Genomic DNA, 21,329 nt, shown 5'->3' with positions numbered 1-21,329 from the left:
GAAAATTGTATTCATTTAGTTAGGTTCTACATTACTTTGCTCACTGTTTACGCATTTTGTAATGAAACAAAGGTGCCAGTGTGTACCACAGTTCCCTCAATTTTACCATTTTAATTTTACTTATCGATACTTTATTTCAATAGATTAATCTAATTTGGATTTCTCCATATACAAATGTATCATACATGGTTGCTTCTCTTTCTCCATGTAACATAACACATTATTGCTGCACTGCCTAGCCTTCACCTGTTTTATCCCTTATCTTTTACCTTAGGTTTGGTTTTTATGCATCATTATTTTCTACATTCAGAATTTTGTAATGATGTATTTATGGTTTTTGCTGTATAATTTGACATTGCTGTCAAACATTTTTGCATCTTCATCTAGCTTGTCATTTGTGTCCACTGTCATGCTGTGCTAGTACCTGTATCACCTGATTGCTATGTTTGTTGCTTTGTAAACAATGCCAAAATCTATACTCAATTATAATATAAAATTGGTAACTCACACATGATGACATGCGGGTGTATGAAGCACCTTACCTCCTTTGGTATGTTCATTTTAATGTCAATTTTTAACTTTTGTCCATTTTATTGTTTTTGCTTTAAATAAACTGTGGTTCTTCATGGCTTTTTTATCCTTTTGCAGAAGATGAGTTTACTCGAAATGCATAAATAAAACTGAGTTGCTGAATGTCAAGTGACTAAAATTTTTTTTGTCCAGTGACCATAATGGCAGCATTTAAAATTTGTAATTTCATAAAATGGTCAAAGCGTTTCATGTGACTGCATGTCACACCTTAAATTTGGTTCAACGTTATGTGGAATTACCATATTTAATATAAACATGAACAGTGGGAAGGGAAGAAAGTGGAAACGATAGGTGAGAAAGGGTGATGGCGAGCCACACTGGGCACTGTGGTAATGCAAAGGCAAAACTTGAAAACTTGTGTTGAACTGCCTGGATTTACTGCTTCTCGCGAATGGTTGCCTTAACTGCTTTGGCCATCTGAGTACTGTCCCTGACTGACTCAAATTTCCAACTTAGCGCATGCTGCAATGCAGTATCCCTCGTCCATTAAACTCACTACTCGCAAATCCTGACTCCTGTAGCAGTTTTAACAATATTGTGCATTTATATATAATAGAGGGAAACATTCCATGTGGGAAAAATATATCTAAAAACAAAGATGATGTAACTTACCAAACGAAAGCGTTGGTATGGTGATAGGGACACTAACACACACACACACACACACACACACACACACACACACACACACACACAAAATTCAAGCTTTCGCAACCCACGGTTGCTTCATCAGGAAATAGGGAAGGGGAGGGAAAGACGAAAGGATGTGGATTTTAAGGGAGAGGGTAAGAAGTCATTCCAATCCCAGGAGCGGAAAAACGTACCTCAGGGGGAAAAAGGAACAGGTATACACTCGCACACACGCACATATCCATCTGCACATATACAGACACAAGCAGACATTGTAAAGGCAAAGAGTTTCAGCAACTCTTTGCCTTTACAATGTCTGCTTGTGTCTCTATATGTGCGGGTGGATATGGGTGTGCGCGCGCGCGCGTTTATACCTGTCCCTTTTTTCCCCTAAGGTAAGTCTTTCCAAACCCGGGATTGGAATGACTCCTTACCCTCTCCCTTAAAACCCACATCCTTTCATCTTTCCCTCTCCTTCCCTCTTTCCTGATGAATCAACTGTTGGTTGCGAAAGCTTGAATTTTGTGTGTGTGTTTGTGTGTCTATCGACATACCAATGCTTTCATTTCGTAAGTTACATCATCTTTGTTTTTAGATATATTTTTGCCACGTGGAATGTTTCCCTCTATTTTTATATAGGGAAACATTCCACGTGGGAAAAATATATCCAAAAACAAAGATGATGTGACTTACCAAATGAAAGTGCTGGCAGGTTGATAGACACACAAACAAACACAAACATACACACTATGAGAATGGAGTGAGACAGGGTTGTAACCTATCCCTCAAAGTTATTCAATCTGAACACTGAGCAAGCAGTAGAGGAAACCTAAGAAAAATTTGGAATACAAATTAAAGTTTAGGGAGAAGAAACAAAAACTTTAGAGGTTTGCCAATGAGATAATTCTTTCAGACACAGTGAATGACTCTGAAGAGCAGTTGAATGTAATTGACAGGGTCTTCCAAGAAGGATAGAAGATGAACATCAACAAAAGCGAAACAAGGATAATGGAATGTAGTTGAATTAAATCAGGTAATGCTGAGGAATTAGATTTGGAAACAAATGAGTTTTGCTACTTGGGCAGCAAAATAACTGATGACGTCTGAAGTAGAGAAATTTCCTAAAAGCGAAAATAGATTTTACACTTTCGGTTGCCATTTATGGAAATGTAACACAGATGATAAATAGTTTAGACAAGAAGAGAACAGAAGCTTTTGAAATGGGGTGCAACAGAAGAGCGTTGAAGATTATGTCGGTAGATCATGTAATAATGAGGAGATTCTGAATAGAATATAGGAGACAATAAAGTTTTGGCACAACATGAGTAGAAGAAGGGATTAGTTGATAGGACACATTGTGAGACACTGAGGGATCACCACTTTAATAATGGAGGGAAGTGCAGGCGGTAAAAACAGTACAGGGAGACCAAGCGATGAATACTGTGGTGTCACCGCCAGACACCACACTTGCTAGGTGGTAGCCTTTAAATCGGCCGCAGTCCGGTAGTATACGTCGGACCCGCGTGTCACCACTATCAGTGATTGCAGACCGAGCGCCGCCACACGGCAGGTCTAGAGACACTTCCTAGCACTCGCCCCAGTTGTACAGCCAAATTTGCTAGCGATGGTTCACTGACAAGTTACGCTCTCATTTGCCGAGACGATAGTTTGCATAGCCTTCAGCTACGTCATTTGCTACGAACTAGCAAGGTGCCATTATCAATTGCTATTTATCCTGTGATGCATGTACCGTCAGACCGATGTTCACCAATTATGGATTAAAGTTAAGTATTCCAGAAGCTACGTACTATTTTTGCTACTATACAGACCTAGTCCTGTCCCAGACAGCACGCCATCCTGCGTGAGCTTAAACTCGTGCCCTTCGGCCTCCCATCCTAGTGGATTGGCTGTCTTGCCAGTCCACAACAAATACAGTAAGCAGATTCAGAAGGATGTAAGGTTTCAGTTGTTATTCGAAGATGAAGAGGCTTACACAGGATAGAGTAGCATGGAGAGCTCCATCAAACCAGTCTTCAGACTGAAGACCACAACAACAACATCTAACCAGACACTTTTATTTTTAATTAATAGCTAGTCTTAATCAATAATGATCCATAAGCCAGTCTCTTTTAATAGAATGGTACTGCCATTAGCCCGTGGTAAAAGCAGTGTGGCGTAGTAGTCAGCATCGTTGCCTGGTTTGCTGCAGGTTGCCAGTACAAACTCGATCACCAGCACTTGTTAATTAGTACTTATTTCTGGAAGGGTCTTTAAATATCTAATGTTTGTAATTTTTGTATTTTCTGCAATATCTGATGATCGTCAAACAGCAGAACTCTTCTTCCAGGAGTTCAGTTTTGTTCTGGCTGTACACTGCTGACCCTGCTTTTGGCTTTGGACTTGATTCTGGTTCCAATGTGACAATATGAAAAACACCATAAAATTTGAGCTAAGATTGGCAGTGTCAAAAAATATAATACATGATAAAACTGTAGGGCAAACACTGTACGTGAGTAATGCAGTGTGGGCAGCATATGCAACATGAACAGAAGCATGTTTTATGCTCATGTATTGTGATCCATCTGGAGACCACAAATGTCTTCTGTTCAACTTGGATTCCACAAAAAAATGATCTTGACCAAAACCCTGTTCGCTCTGTTAGTCCGTAAGACCCAAAAGGGCTGTATATTTCAGCACTCAGGTTGATACTGCACTTCTTGGCTTCTAACAGGTGTTCGATATGTTTGCACCTGCACTGATGCCTAATGAACAAACTACCAGTGTACGGAATATAAGGCCAGTTTTGTGACTGGATTGGAGAGTTCCTAACAGACTGCCCACATCATGTTGTTCTTAATTACTACAATTTTCTTGCATATCATAGCTTTGGGCATATGTCCATGAAGTGTTATAGGTTTATTACAGTTCATAATATTGGATAACGTAGGAAGCTTCATGAGGCTGTTTTTGGATGACACTTCTGTACACATAGAAGTCATGGCCCTTGCATACGATCAATGTTTAACACAGGGATGAGCAATTTAACCACAACATTATAGTGTAAGATGTGATTCTTCAGAATGACATGTTCCACTCTCATCATAGACTGACGAAAGATATTTGTGAGAGCTGAAAACTTAGTTTAGATAGTTGGAAAGGGTAAAATGTCCCAATCTATGAGCTTTTGTTTTATGTCTGTGCAGATAAAGCACAAGTCACATCACTTTGGACATCAGCAAGGCGTGACAGTGGATAAACCTCTCCACCTGCTGTGACAAAGTTTGTGTTCATTGGACGTCAAGAAACAGTTATATATGCTCGACAATGTAAATGAGTGGAAACAAATTAAGTATGTTCCATCACTGACTTTTGATTGTCAATGTCATAGTAATACACATGTCTGTTTCAAGTAGTCTGTCATGAGCTACAAGATCTGTACACCAACCATTGTAATGAAGCTGTGGGCCTAAAATACAGAAGAATTACTACTAAGCTGTTTACATCATTTAGTAGCTTTGACAGATTACAGCATTCTTCCAGTAACAACGCATCAGAACAAAGTGAAAAAGTCCAAGAGAACAGTCAGATAGCTCAGAACAGCAGGACTGCACAGGTAATTAACGTCGAGAATGGTGCCTGGATATTACTTAAGAGGTAAATTGGCATACACATATTCTGGATGACACTCAGTGCTTGAAGTGCATGACAACACAAGTTAACACCTCAAAATAAACAAATGCAATATGTAGCACACAAATAAGTGGAAATGCCCATTATTGTATGATTAATGAGTGCAGAAAAATCACTGGTCTGAGTGACATCCACTAAATATCTTGGAGTATGGGTTCAGAGCAATTTAATGTGGAACAAACACAGAACTAATCGCAGGACATGCAATCCACTTATTAAGAAAGGGACTCACAAAAACCCTTGTCCAACTTTCATTTTTCTACATCTGGACCCAATTCTGTAAATCACTTTGAAGTGCGTAATTAATCTACTGTTGTCCTCAAGATCCCTACGGAAGCAATACGTAGGGGGTTGTACTATACTCAAAGACTGTACTTGAAACTTTGTAAGTAGACTTTCTCATTATAGTTTCCATTTATCTTCAAGATTCTGTCAATTCGTTTCTCCTAAGTGTCAAACAAACCTGTAACCATTCATGCTACCCTTCTCCATATACGTTCCATATCCACTGTTAGTCCTATTTTGTAAGGGTCTCTCACACTTGAGCAATATTCTAGGATGAGTGACTTGGAAGCAATCTCCTTTGCAGACTGATAGCATTTCTCTTGCATCTACCAATAAATCTGCCACATGCTTTACATACAAGTGAGCCTACGTGACTGCACCATTTTTTATACCTACCAAATGTTAAACCCAGATATTTTTGAGTTGACCGATTGTTGACACTGCAGTCATAGGATATTAATATTTTCATTTTATAATGTGCAAAAATTTACATTTCTGAACTTTTAAAGCAAGCTGCCAATCATTGCATAACTTCTACATCTACACCCATACTCTGCAAACCACTGTAAAGTGCATGGTAGAAAGTACTTATCATTGTACCAGTTCTTAAGTCTCCTCCTCATTCCATTCTTATCAAGATCCAATTCAGTATTGGTGCACAGCATTCTTCAAATAGTACATAACTGTCTCATCTGTGAAAAGTCTGAGATTACTAAAAATGTTATCTGGAAGATCATTAATATATGAGTAAAACAGCGAGGGCTCCAATACACTTCTCTTGGGCACATCGAAAGTTACTTCTAGATCTGGCAATGACTCTCCATCCAAAATAACATGCTGTATTCTTGCTATCAAGAAATCCTCAATCCAATTACAAATTTTGGTTGATGCCCTATGTGATAGTACCTTTGATAACAAGAGTAGGTATTGTAATGAGTCACATGCTTTTTGGAAATTGAGATATACTGCATCTACATGACCGCCCTGATGCATGGCTTTTGGGATATCATGTGAGAAAAGTGCCAGTTTGGTTTCACATGATCTATGTTTTTTGAATCCATGCTGGTTGGCACGGAGGACATCATTCTATTCAGGATACATCCTAAAGTTTGAGCTCAGAATATGATCAAAGATTCTACGCCAAACGGATGTTGTTGATATTCAACAGTTGTTTTGTGGATCACTTCTGCTGTTCTTCTTGTAGACAAGCATGGCCTGTGCTTTGGAATCACTGGGACCTGTTCTTTGTATGGAGGATCTTCAGTATATTGTCGTTAAAAGAAGGGCTAACTCAGCTGCCAGTTCACTATAGTATCTGGTAAGGATTCCATCTAATCCTGGAGCTTTCTTCAATTTTAACAGTTTCAGCTGTTTTATATATGAAGATGGTATCTCTTCTTTCGGACATGTCTGAAAGAACAGATACCATTGGTGATCTTGCAGCTCTCTAAGAATGAAATTACAATGAAATCCAGACCATTAGCTGTTTACAGGCATTGATAAATATCAAAGGGGACAGTTGCAAATGTGTACATCGACCGGGACTCAAACCCGACACAGAGGATAGTGCAACTACAGGGACTTATCTCTGGCATGCTCCCCATGAGACCCACTTTTCCAACTTACTGTCTACACACTACATTTGTAGTGCCCCTATACTCATTACTGGTGGCTGACAATCTACCAAATCCCATAAGTATAGTGGGCAGGGGATAGAGCATCTATCACGTAAGCAGGAGATCCCGCATTCGAGTCCCAGTCGGGGCGCACATTTTCAGCTGTCCCTGTTGATATTTATCAATGCCTGTAAGCAGCTAATGGTCTGGATTTCACATTTCAGCTGCTGGTCAACACCACAGATGCTAATATCTACATCACCCATCTTTATAGTGATACAAGAATTGAATTGGTGTAATACTGCTGATTTTTAATTTTTAAAGGAACATTTGAAAACAGATTTTAGGATTTCTGCTTTTGCTCTGCTACCCTCTGTTTCAGGTCCAGTCTCATCATGAGTGTCTGGACGCTAACTTGGGTACCACTGATAGCCTTTGCATAGGACCAGAATTTTTGGGGGTTTTGAGAGAGATCTTTCATTAATATTCCACTTGTCGTAGCTATTGAAGGCTTCATACACTGCTGTATCGACAGCCGAATGATTTTCATTTAGCATCTATAGCCCTATATTCTGTTTTACACAAATTATGTAATAATCTCTGCTTCTTTAGATGTTTCTTTCAGTGACTGTATACTGTGGAGTGTCCCTCCCATTATGAACTGTTCTATTAGGTACATGTACATCAAGTTTATGATCAACTATTCCTCTAAACCTGTGCCACTTTTCTTCTATATGCTCATCTCCAAAGCTAAATGTTTCAAATTCCTTATATGGCACCACTACTTTTTACCTGATTTGCTAAACGTATCGGCCCTCTTACTTGTTTCAGTTTTCTTTTTGACTTTGGTAATTACTGTTGCTACAACTGCCTCATGGTCACTGATACCAGTTTCTACGTGGTATTCTCACAGAGGTCGGGTCTATTTGGTGCTGCTAGCTCCAACATATTTCCATCAAGAGTGGGTTTCTGGAAAATCTGTTCTAGGTACTGTTGAACTTCGTTTTCCTCTGAAGTTTTTGGTTTTGTGTGGAGATGAGTGTGGAAGGCAATAGATTGATCCTATTATCAGTTTATGTCCACCCTTGATACTGGCTCTTCCCTACATAAATCTGGCATGCAGGTTCAATTTCTGTCTCAGCGGATTTGAGTTTCTTGTTTACTGTGACAAATACGCCACCTCTGTTTACAACTATCCTACCATTTCGAAATATGCTGAAATATTCCCCAAAAAATCTCACTGCTATCAATTTTGGATTTTATCCAGCTTCTTGTACCTAGTATTATGTGAACTTCACTGCTTTTTAGGAGTGCTTCAAATTCTGGCATTTTTCTGTGAATGCTCTGACAGGTAACCCACTAGGATTTTTTAAATGCTCTCACCTGTAAGAGACATTTGAATCTTTTACTGATCTCTCTCGGTCCTTTACATAATCTTTATCTGCAGCTCATAGAGAAGAGCCTAATCTAAAAAACCCTTATGTGTAACCCATAAAATGCCAGCTATACGTGTAGCAGCTTCTAATGTGTAGTATACATCTGACCAATTTTGGGGGACTTGTAGTTCTCAACCCTACAACATAAATAAGGAAGTTGCTGTCCACTTATCCACAGAACTTTCGAAATCTCTGGTTAAGTCCTTCCACTTGACACAGAAACAGGGCCACAATCAGCTCTGGTAGCAATGCTGCAAATTGTAAATTCCACTGAAACTCTGTGAGCAAGGCTGGTCTTCTCAACCCCCTCTGCCAGAAGTTGGAATGATACCAAGAGTGACCTCAGAGCACACAAGGAGAGGTTCCCAGGGGTCAGACTGACTTTTGAAACTATCTGGTAGGATAATGTAGGTTAGGATCCCAGGTATCTCACACTGCAGCCAATCATTCGGTTGCACTCACATTTGCAACAATTTTTTTTTTTTAATTATATGTGAAGTTCTAGAGTCTTCAATTTGACAGTAATACAATTAGTGTAGTGGCCGGCCTATGAGAGTGACGTGCAGAATGTTGAGGGTTCAACTCTTATCAGGTGCCCCAACTTTTTTTTATTTTTAAATAGTTAACAGAATGACTTTGGTCACTATTTTTAGTCAATTGATTGGTTTAAATGTAATTTTTTTAAATTTATAATCATCTGTCATGTCATTTTAATCCACTTAAAATTTTTTTTTTCACTTGCTCCTTTTTTTTTCTTCATATCATTTTGTTTTCATATGGTATCTTTGTGCACGCGATTTTAATAATTTTTTTGTAATAATTTTGATATAACTTCTTCCATTAAATTATCTTATACTTTTGTCCGTGTTATTGCATTCACTATTTCTATTCCTCATTTTGCACATTTATTTATAATCTCTTCTTTTGTTTAAATCTTCACCTTGTCCATAGTGCATCAGGAATGTGCGTTTTAAATGTTTGTGTGACAATCACCACCCAAAAAATTGTACATGAAAAATACATTTTGGACAGATTTGTGCATTCAACATAAGCAGATTATTTTGTCATTTGTTTTTTAGCCAACAGATTGGGATTTTCAAATGTTTAAATATTGTGATAGATAAATAAAACTAGTTAAAATCACATAATGTTTGAAAGAAAAAAATTAAGAGAAAATGAAAAAAGTAATATGATGGTTAAAATAGCATGAAAAGGACAAAAAATTAAAAAAAAAAATACATTTAAACCAAATGACTGAATAAAAATAATGATCAGTCATTTCAATGAAAAAAGAAAACAGAATACCTGATGACACTTGAACCCCCACCTTCTGGATGTGCATGTCAGTTTTGAAGCCAATCACTGTGCTACAACACCACTGAACATACTGGTCAATATTAAGGGTCTAAACTATCATACTTTTTTTAAGTTACTTGCAAATGATGGCCAACCAAGATGACTGGCTGGGATCCAAATTTATATCACCGTTTACATGGTTTCAAAGAGACGATTGCACCCCTGGGGCCATCTCCTTGTCAGATGACACGCACCATTTATTCTAACATGCACCACAATCAGCAGATGATTGTACCCCATTTCCTCAATGGCCACCAGATCAACCTCTTCAACATGCTGAATGAGGCCTCCAGGCATAGACAACAAATGCACCTGGTGTTCCTTACCATCCATGGCTGCTATTTCCCTAAAGGGGAACCATTATTCTTTGTAGATTTCAGCTGCTGATCATTACTAGACCCTAACATTATGCATTTGGTTCCTCTTGACACAGGAGACAGTACGTTTCCCAACATATGAACTGAGTCTCACTGGTCAGTTTCAGTTTGAGTGGAAGCCAGCACCTCAAAATTGTTGGTTAGGGCAATGGGCATAACACCCTGATTTCTTCCTTTGTCTCCCCTGTATGAGATGCCCAGACCTACCACTGACATGGCACTCACAGTCAAGTGGAAGGGATGGATCGCATACCTCCTGTAGAGGAGACAGGTTCCATGGGAGAGGATGGTACTTCAGGTACCTTAGCTACACGACTCTCAGGAACCCCTCCAACACACTGACCAACCATATTTGTGTTGGATGCATGGGGGAATCTCACAGACAATGAGACATATTTCCCAAGGCTGAAAACATGTCAAATAACAAATTGTCTGGCTGTGGTGTCGACACCTTTCCTACGCCGACCTTCGAAGCCAAACAGTAGCCCCTGTCTCATGCCACCACTTTATCCATTTCAGCCACTTTTCAGTATCTCGTCAAATGAGGCAGTAATTAATGCAATCCAACTCGAGAACAAGACCAGTTTCTTTGGATATCTGAAAACTGTTCACAACCACTTACAGGATGCTGACCTTAGAGCCCAATGGGCTGTGAATAAACAGGCCCTCTGTGAAGATCACAAACTTTAAAGGTTTGCCTTCAATGAATCGAATGTAGAATTTTGGGTCATAAATTCTCAATGAGATTCAAATCCGGCCCTCTAACAGGCCAGTTGATCAGGTCGATGTAAGACTGTTGCAAAAATTGATATCAGCCTGTTGCAAAAATGTTTACTGAATAATATGACTCGTGAATTGGTGAATGGCCACCTGGAAACAGATTACTGTAGTGGGATAGTGCGTCCTCACACTCGACACCAAGGTATGTTTATGGTGCCCCCAAACTGCTTTGCAGCAAGACGACCACAAATTTGATGAAGTGCCCCTGTCCCATCATACTGAACAAATGCCAGTATGTGTTACAATCAGCGTTGACATCATATATTACTTTGTACAGTGTTTCGTTGGTATTAATTTCTAGTTTGTGTACAGAACATCTCACTGGTATGATAATATGTTGCCACTATAATCCAACATGAGCATGAACAGGGTGAAAGTGTTACCACGATTTGTGATGTGGCTGTACAAGAGAGGCATTATGCATCTCAGTGTGGATTACTGTCAAAATTCTGGAAACTGAAAAAATGGACATTGAAGAGCAGATGATTTCTGAGTGCTGTCAAGTGCAAAATAATTTCCACCATTTCACAGGACTTTCTGGTAACTGCACAAACCGACAATACCTAATGTGGGACATAGCCATTTTCCGCTCGAACAGTTTTGTTTTGTCAACTGTGTTTTCTGCATGTTATTCATGCACATAAGTCATATTTGATTTCAGTTTGCCTCTTAAGCTGAGTAGCTTATTTCAACAGAGTAGTAAGATATTTCAGAGGTAACTATTTTTCCTTGTTTACACATATCAGTTCTTAGAGGAAAATGAGATGGATTGCATTTGAAAGGTATCCCAGAACCTCATTAATGGTGATCAGCAAACAAACAATAAGCATTTCTAACATTCTAGGTAATCCCTAAACAACAATGATACAATGTCTGTGACACAAATGAGTCGCTTAAAAATAAGAAAAGACACGCTTTTAACAGTTTTGGTTTTTATTATCATTTTATAGTGCCACAAAGTAGTCCATATTTCTGTATCCTTCTTCCACGAAGCTTAATGGTTTATCAACAACTGTTCTTCTGTGACAGATTTGTTCCTACAAGGAAAAGAAGTTAGTTAGCAACAGAAATAAACAACTTTGTTAGCTACCAGTGTGCAGAGGTACGTTTCTTCTCTGCCACATCCAACTCATGAGATATATATATATATATATATCTCACACACACACACACACACACACACACACACACACACACACACACAAGGATTTAAATTTTTACATGCTTTCAGAGTTAGTGGCTCCTCCTCCTGGCAGAAGTAAGTTTCCCATGACCCGTGGTTCTGGGTGACTTTTCTGAACTGTACTCCTTTCCCTAAACCTCTCCAATACTTACCCTTCACCCCTCTGCCTTCTTCAACCCTTCTGCAAGGAGGAAGAGCCTCTGGGTACAAAAGCTTGTAAAAATTTAAATCCTTTTGTATGTGTTACTCTGCCGCCACTTGGTGAGTAGAATTTTACCTATCTGTTTTTACTACATTATCAATAATAGATTATTTTCATTATTTTTACACACACACACACACACACCAGAAGCGAGTATATACATTATTTAACTTTAGATTAAATAAAGAAGAATGAGAATTTGAGCCACATTTGAATTATTTGAACTTCACAGTATCTCTTCCTTGACTATTTGCTTCATTGTTTTTTTTCATTGCGTCAAAGAATCATAAACGAAATTCTTAATTTTTTGAGGTCACGGTTTGCTTCCATTAGTGCCTTGCTCTCAGTTCTCGCTTTGTTTAACTTGTTTAGAAAAATATTAAATACATCAGAAAGGAGACCGACAAAATTATGGAAAGTTTCACTGGTATTTTTAAAGACTGAATTGCGTCACTTTATACCGTACAGCTGTGACGAAAGTACTATTACCTTATTTGTTAACAATATTTATTTATCTATATTGATCACATTTGTTTGCAGAAATTCTTTTGTCTATAATTTTAGCCATATCCAATTGCGATCTGATGGATAACTAGCATTGAAGAGTGAACTTTCATACTTATTTCTCTCACTATTTGATATAACATTGTTAAGGCATGACAGCCTTCTTATTAGCTTATCACTTGTACGAAATATTTTGTTTATCCTGATGGTATTGGCAAATGTGCATTTTGTTGTTAAAATCCTAAATCAGTACTGATCATCATTTCGTCATCATTGACTTGCAAGTTGCCGAAGTGGCGTCAAATAAAAAGGACTTGCAATACGGCAGCCAAACTTCCCCGCATGGGGCCTCCCGGCCAACAGTGCCATACGACCATTTCATTTCATTTCATTTCATTTCAATACTGATAGTTTCAAAAATTAAAATCCTTATGCCGACAGTGCTTTGGGAATCATGTGGCCTGGGAGTATGGTTTATAGACTTTACACTGGAAACTCCAGATTGGAATATAAACAATATTAGGAAAAGAACAGATTGTAACTCGATGTAAAGATGACCCACTGAGTTGTACACAGACAAAGGCTATTACATATTACAGCTTTCAGCCAGCCAGTGCATTTTTCAGTCGGAGCAGCCAGTGGTAGCCGTCATGTGCGCTTGACTGTGTGATTTGTGAATTTGTATGTTTTCTTTGCCGAAGAAAGCTTTGGCTGATAACTATAATGTGTAACTGTCTTTTCATTGTGCCTGTCTGCAGTTCAATAGGTCATCTTTATGCTGCATAGCATCCTTTCCCTGATACTGAGTAGCATCCTTTTCCTAATACTGTAGGCTTTACACTGAGTTAGGAGCCTCATACTACTATAGCAGATACCCCAAATACACTTTCAGTGTACAGAGATTTAGATATGATAAGGGTAGCAAATTTTGTTTTAAGATCATTACTGACTGAGGAAGCAATAAAGAAATGAATGCACACTCTACTTTGGCTGTGTTTATTTTGACCTTTTCTTCATTCCACAACTAATACCAGTTTTTTAAGCTATTGTCAAGTGTTTAGTTAGAAAAAGGGGCTGTATTTATGGAAATAGCAGCATATTCACATAATTTGCTTCTGTCTGTTATGGTTTACAGGATTCATTGCTCTTCAACAACTATCTGGCAAACAATCAAGATCAGTGAAAATTTTAAACCAAAACAAAGCACATTATGTGAATATACTGCCATTTCCATAAGTGTGGACTTTTCTCTAGCTAAACACTAGATATATTTATTTATTCTCCATAAACAAGTACAAATTTTTTGGGACTGCTCCCATAACTTCAGAGGAACAATTAGGAACAATAAAATCTCGATTATTAGCACTGAAAAATACTACTGGCACAAATGAAAGTATTCCACTCTTCTGAAAGGAATTCCTTAATACTGTAAAAACATTTATTGGTAAGAAACTCCTTCAAGCCCATCTCAATGCAGCTTCCACTTGCACTTTTTAAATTCTTTCGAAATTTGTTATAAAATTGTTTGCACATTTTGTGTTATGCCTTTTCAGATGATAATCAGTCTCTCCCAGTGCTATACAAGCGTGCATCTCTATTTAGACTATTTTGGTATTTTAAAATTAATTAATCAGTTTTATAACCATGTACTGATAGCAATTTTAGTAAAGTTTTACTTTTGAACACTTCTTCACATAACACGCTATAGCCAAGCTTGCACAGAAGCCTTACAGCCTCTTCTGATGGATAACTGGCCTATTTGTATGCCTGGAAGCAGCATATCCCATGCTTCAATTCCATATTTGAGGTATGGATGTACTCATTTGATCATAATTTAGCATTTGCCACAATGCTCTCATTTTGTAAATTGATTTTCTTAATTTTTGGCATAAATGATCACTGTGATGCCTATCTGACATCATTAGGGCATTTGCATCATGCAGTATTTTTTTTCTGTACCATCATCAGACACAACATTCCATTGTACTCCATCAAATTTTTGGTGTAGCTGAAAGTCCATTACACTTTATTTACTGGAATTCAAGCTTGAGCAATTGTTTTGTTGGTAATTTTTCAAGTCAAGTAAGCCCCAGAACAATTCAGGGCCAGATCATTCTCACTGGGTACCCACTTAATGACTGCTGTTTCATCTGAATAGTTAAGTACCTTGTTATGTGCACTGCAGGAAGAACAATAAAGGCCCCAGAACTGACCCTTGAGACACACCACACTTGACTACAGCTGGAATGGAGCTGCACTTCTTCATGATGTGACTCACTTTATGTGTAACTCGTGTAACCTGATGTTGGCCTTGTAAGTTTGATAGCATAAGTTTCAGTTTATAAAATAATAGCTCATAAGACACTGTGCCAAGTGCACGTGACAAATCTAGGAACATACATGCCATGGCATGAAAAGTCTAACTAATACTGTCAAGTGGAAAGAAAGCCACATTCATTTCACAAAATTATGGTTTTAGTGCCTACTATGAGAAACATGTGTGACAAGCACTAAAGATATGTTACTGGTCAGTTTGATCAATGAGAGAACATTACAGAAATACTTGGTGAACATTAGAAGGGGCTCCTTGGAGGGCAGAAGACACATTCTGATGAATTTTAGAGACTCAGAATTAGTGCAATTCAGAACCAATACCAAACAACATCTCTTTCCATTAACATTTTAAGGAAGCATACAGTTTATGGCCCAGATAACATATGAGGTAGATTGCTCCATCCACTTCATATTTTACAACAGGGAAGCACCATAAAGGAATAGATTTTTTTCAGTTCTTACCTTCACTTTTTTCTCTGGACTGAGATCAATTTGGACAAGAGGGTCAAGTTTCCCATGGACTGCTACTAAGTCATTGTACCTGGAAGAAATAGAAGGGCAATTAATTACATCTAATTAACAATCAATTTTTGAACAAAATAAATTAAATGCACTGTAACAGAGAGAATTATCACAAGATTGGTAGAGTGGGTTCATCTGTTTCTGTTCTGAAGTCAACAGTCTCAATTAGCAAAGTTTCTTGGAAAGTGCAAAGTAATTACTGTTGAGGTAACACAAAAGATTTACAAATGCTGAAAAGGGGAAACAGCCTAAGAGCCTAAGGCAATGCTGTATGGTGGAGTGAAAGAGACAGTATCAAGGTGTGGAGCTGCTATAAAAACAAATTAAAAATAGCAGACTCTTAATTGTTAATTGGGGTCAAATCTTGGCAATGTTAAGCTCTGTTGTTTTTGGCAGTGAGTTTTTGTTCTGAAGCTTCCCCCCCCCCCCCCCCCCCCCCACACCAAACACACTGAATACATTTCTTCATTCTTTGAGAGTTTTGTTTGTAGTCTTCTGTCCGTGAGATAATGCATCTTGTTTTTGGTTGTTTGTCTCAATTTATTCCATCTGCCACTATCTTTTCATGGATGAGCTGACTATAAAACTGACCCCATCTTTCACAGATCGTTTCCATGAGTTTTCCCACTTTATAAACAAAAGTTTTTTTAAATGAATGGTATTCTTCTAATTGGATCCATATTAACTCCTGAAATGCTGTTTTTTTCCAACCGAACCAATTTTCACTATGATATTTCTTAGGTTCTTAAATTTTTCTGTTTTGCTAATGTCTCCATATTGCCTCTCTAATTCTGAAGGGGCGGCACTAACATTAGCCACCACTTCTGTTTACTGAAAGAATATCTGTTTGATCTGCGATTTTATTTACCAGTGTCATTTAGAGCACTTCACCGTTTCTATGACATTTGACAGGATGGTGATGTTTTTGCACAGGACAGTCTACTATGATCCATTTAAATTTGGTTTACATTCTCAGAGGGATGTGACTGTCTTAATTCTGATTTCCAGGTATGGATGAACTTTTTGAGAATACAACTGAGGAGAAATGAAGGCAGACAATGTCTTAATATTTTATCTGGAGTTTTAATGCAGCATCTTTGATGTCTTATTTCTGTTTTGAAAACTAAGGAATGTATGAGACACCCTAGGAATTTCACCTAGAATTTTGTATGTCACTGTGGCTCTAATTATGGCCAGCATTTTACTGGCAACCCTCAATTCATTATGGATATTTCACATGATCTTACTGTCTGTAGAGCTGAACACTTTATTACAGTTTGCTCTAAATTGGGTCAAATCTAAATTGTCACAGAAGAGATCACAGACACAATTCATATAACATAAGACTTAAATATTGCAAACCCTATTTGAATAAATTGTTCAGTTTATGTTTGAAAATCTGAGATCATTATTAAAAAGTCTCACTTTTTCCAGTCTGAAAAGTGAACCTGCATATTAGCGTTTCTGTACAATAGTTAAGGAAACGTTATCCAACAGCATATTGTTTCCTGGTGAGGTTCACCGAGTGAATGCTGTAGTTCCCTTTGGAATGAGTCCACATAATCAACTTTAAATCTCACATGTAAACATATGTGCCAGGATGGCAACTTGACACTTCTGAGGTGTTTGGGAGAGACTACTTTATGACAGTTGTTGCTGATACAACATGTACCGTTCAGGTCTGTCTGCTTCGGGCTTGTCCATGTAGTAACGGATGAATGCCCGTTCAGAGTCTTCTCTCTCCTCGTAGCTGATGACTCCTCCACCGTTCAGCGTCTGGACATTTGGTAACCGGGCGATGAGCAGCTGCCGCCGCTCATGTTCCGTGTAGTCCTGTAAATTATTAATTCTGTCAGTTAACGAGAAAAATGGCATCACAATAGGCAATTTACAATGGCAAACTCAATTCTCTGGAAATATCCACTACATGTAAGCAACAGACTTTGTACTAGAGCCTTAGCTGTTCTTGTGCAAAAAGAACCTACTGCTAAATACTGCTGTTTGTTTAGTCTTATTCACCAGTGATATATCTGCCTTAATTGAAAATCATGCCTCACGAAAAATTCCAGGCAGTGTGAATAAGCTTTAGAAAAGCTTGAAATGTGGTTTCTTCTTGACTGACTATAACTGAGGGTCTCTCAGACCCACATGAAGCAGCATAGAAATAAATCTTCAGTGCTCTGTTTAAAACCAGAAACAAGTTTGTGAGATTCCATGTATCATATGCAGTAACTGGTTTAATGAAGCACACCACATCGCACCACCTTGATTTTTATGTTTGTTATGCTTATGACAGTTTTCATATTTACACTTGCATACTATGAAAATATGCAGTTTAATTGTGCAGTCTGTAACAGATCTCTCCAAAGCATGTCTTTTAGCACATGTTCTGCAAAAGTGTCACGAAATGCGACATTGATGGATAAAACTGTTACCTCTATCCAAAGTTAAAACAGCCTGAAGATGGGTGCACTGTTGTCAAAAAAGGAATTTGTGAACTGAAACCAACAAGCTTCGAAAAACATGAAGAAACACTGAGAAACTGGGTTGCATCTTTGAAGTGGGCTGCCAACCTTATGGGCACAGATCCAGGCAAATCTTGTGTTCACAGCTCTAGGTTCTTGTTTCAACCCTTTCATGATAATGATAAACTATATAAATGCTGACATGTTAAAGAGGTATATGCATACCTGGAATGACAGGTCACTGCGGAATAGATGTCCTTAAGAGATACAAATAAATTCCTTCAGTGTACTGAAAAATGGAAAATCAATTTTTCCTAACAGCAGGAAATGTCTACCCTGTCAAATTGTTGCAGGCCACATATCATTATAATCCACTATTTACTACCATGTCCCTCGCTCATTATCTTGTGGTAGCATCCTTGCTTCCCGAGCAGGGCGTCCCAGGTTCGATTCCCAGCGGGGTCAGGGATTTTCCACTCCCCCGAGATGACTGGGTGTTTTTGTGTCGTCTTCATCATCATTATTCATCCTCATTGCGGTTGGAGGAAGGCAATGGCAAACCACCTGCATTAGGACCATGCCTAGTACAGTGGTGCAAGTCTCCCGCATCGTTCCCAAAGCGCTGTCAAGAACCATGGGACTTCATTTCCATTTACTACTGTGGTGCTGAAGGCAATTTGGTTTCCATGTCCAATACAGACTCCGAGTGGCTATTTTTTCACTGTAACAAAGCTTAGAGAGAACAGTTGCATAATCTTTCTGAAGAGAACTATTTAGTTTTGACAATTTTTTTTTTTTTTGAGGGTGGGGTGGGGGTGGGGGATTAGGGGTGGTGGAGGGGGGGGAGGGGAGGATTTAACGATGTTTAGATGCAAGTTACTTTTCCTGTAATAAATTACATTTAAAAGATTTAACATAAACATTTCTTTTTTCAAATAACCTAATGCTAAACAATATCCAAACAGGTCTTGGAAGGACTAACATTACCAACCAACAGCTGTGTCATCTGCAGCTGATAGGTACCACTACAGGTTTGGAAGGGCACATGGTCAGCACATGACTTGTTAAGTTCTCATGACTGGAGCCACTACTTCTTAGTCATGTAATTCCTCAACTGACCTCACATGAACTCAATGGATCTTGCTTGCTAACAGCACTTGGCAGACCCAGACTGTCACCCATCCAAGTGCTAGCCAAGTCTGACAATGCTTACATTGGTGATTTGACAGGAACCAGTGTTACCACATCAGCAAGGTCATTGGCTCTTTTTGCAACAATGGGTATAAATGTGATGTGTTATTTTAATAAATATAATGTAACTGACAATTATATTTCCATTTTCAACATAACACTGAACAGTAAGTCACCAGGAAATAACATCAAAATTGGCAATAAAAGATTTTTTTCTTATCTATGACCAATAAGAAAACTCATGAATAACAAATAAGAAAATGAGATGCCCTTTAACAGATGTAGGCAAACAAAACTTGGCACAGAGACTGAGGGAATTCTGAATACAAAAAGGAGCAAAAATGGAATAATAAATCTCAGAATTTCATTTGACAGCAGTAGCACAATTACCTCGAACAGTGGGCAGCCAGAAATGCGGAGGGACTGAAGCTGGGGGAACCGGCTGACCCGGTCAATGTCACGCCACGAGCGAAGGTGCGTGCCCGTCAGGTTGAGGAAGCGCAGCTGCCGGAAAAAGGTGTGTGGCTGTTCACCCACTCCAACTTTGCTGCCACACGATTCGCATTCGCTCTCCTCTGATGAGCCGCTGTCTGAACCGAAGTTTGCTGCAGGCACAGACATTGCAGTCAATACTCTGTGACAAATTCTCAAGACACTCTAGTTAACAAATTCCCTATAGGCAACTGCTGGGTGGCACACAGACACACACAACAGCATGGAGACTTTCCTAGATTTTAAGCTAAACACACACACACACACGCACACACACACACAGTTCCCACATCAGTACAATTAAAACTGTTGAAACATTACAAAAATCATAGGTTTCTCCTTTAAAAGTATACCAGTTTTTGCCAAATTTGACTGATTTCTTTCAATTTCATGATAGGCATGTGTCAACCATTTAAACAATGACTGATAAATCTGTTATTCTTCTGTTAGCTGTCCGCAGCTCGTGGTCGTCCGATAGCGTTCTCGCTTCCCGCGCCCGGGTTCGATTCCCGGCAGGGTCAGGGATTTTCTCTGCCTCATGATGACTGGGTGTTGTGTGATGTCCTTAGGTTAGTTAGGTTTAAGTGGTTCTAAGTTCTAGGGGACTGATGACCATAGATGTTTAGTCCTATAGTGCTCAGAGCCATTTGAACCAATCTTCTGTTAGCTACATTAATTATCTCATGACCACACACAACAAAATTCTCACATCAGTGCACCAAATTTGCAGAACTCTACAACATGCCACAAATCATACATATATTTGAATAAAAAACTGAAAATTTGGCAGCTACTGCAACTTATGACAGACAAAGCAAGAGAAGTTCAGAAGCATACTCTAATGATACTTACTGAGAGCAAGAGAAAAGTTTTAGAGTTGTGAATTCGTTATTGGCGAATAGCTCCCTCTCTTACATCCCTACACAATATCCCTACCTTAAGTGTAAGAGAACAGTCATTGTCCTTATAATACTGATGATGATGATGATGATAATAATGTCCTTGAAGAACAAGGGTTAGATCCAAAAACCCTTAACCTCATCAAGGAAACACTGACCGATACTACCTCCAAAGTGAAATTCACGGGTGAAATATTTGAGTCCTTCCTGATCAAAACTGGCATCTGACAAGGTTTTGGTCTGTCTCCTCTCCTATTCAACCTCGTACTGGACAAGGTCATCTGCGAATGGGAAAAGGTATTGAAGAATAAAAACTGCTGGAAACCTATACAGATCGGGTGAGTCGAGGATGACTTAAGAATTTCATGTTTAGCTTTGGCTGGCGATTTAGCCTTACTAGCAGATGATGAGGTAACAGCAATTTAACAGGTTGAAACCCTTAAAGAATGTGCAGAGGAAGTTGGTCAACAAATATCTTTCCTAAATTCTGAGTTCACCGCCACAAAAACCAACACCCAAAACTTGACGACAAAACACGGTCATATCAATAGTGTCCCATATTTTAAATACTTAGGTGAAGTCCTTGAACCTATGGGGCGAGAGAAAGTAGCACAAAACATTCGCCTTCAAAAACTAAAGAGAGCCTATGGAAGAACCTACAAGGTGTACAGTAAAAAATGCTTGCCCAAAAACACTATAAAATCAGGCACTATAATACAGTATTAAAAAGCCTTAAGTCATGTATGCCAGTGAAACACTGACAGTCCACATAAAAG

General features: G+C 38.6%; 1 protein-coding gene across 2 annotated transcripts in view; it reads right to left on the bottom strand.

Annotated features, from left to right (window-relative positions):
* LOC126425325 (tubulin-specific chaperone cofactor E-like protein) overlaps positions 1-21,329 on the bottom strand; it is an 84,088-nt gene that overhangs the window by 24,760 nt on the left and 37,999 nt on the right. The window contains exons 4-7 of one of the 2 annotated variants that reach the window (XM_050088307.1): positions 19,553-19,767; positions 17,179-17,339; positions 15,447-15,525; positions 11,685-11,798 (exon numbers count right to left, since the gene is read on the bottom strand). In XM_050088307.1, the coding sequence (XP_049944264.1) occupies positions 11,706-11,798; positions 15,447-15,525; positions 17,179-17,339; positions 19,553-19,767 (548 nt within the window). In that variant the 3' untranslated portion in view covers positions 11,685-11,705. Of the gene's footprint in view, positions 1-11,684; positions 11,799-15,446; positions 15,526-17,178; positions 17,340-19,552; positions 19,768-21,329 lie in introns of those variants that run through there. The other variant, XM_050088306.1, reaches the window with a different exon arrangement.

The sequence above is a fragment of the Schistocerca serialis genome, chromosome 10, assembly GCF_023864345.2.
Source record: "Schistocerca serialis cubense isolate TAMUIC-IGC-003099 chromosome 10, iqSchSeri2.2, whole genome shotgun sequence".
NCBI lineage: Eukaryota > Metazoa > Arthropoda > Insecta > Orthoptera > Acrididae > Schistocerca > Schistocerca serialis.
The sequence above is the reverse complement of the archived record's forward strand: the minus strand, read 5'-3'. Positions and strand labels throughout refer to the sequence as shown.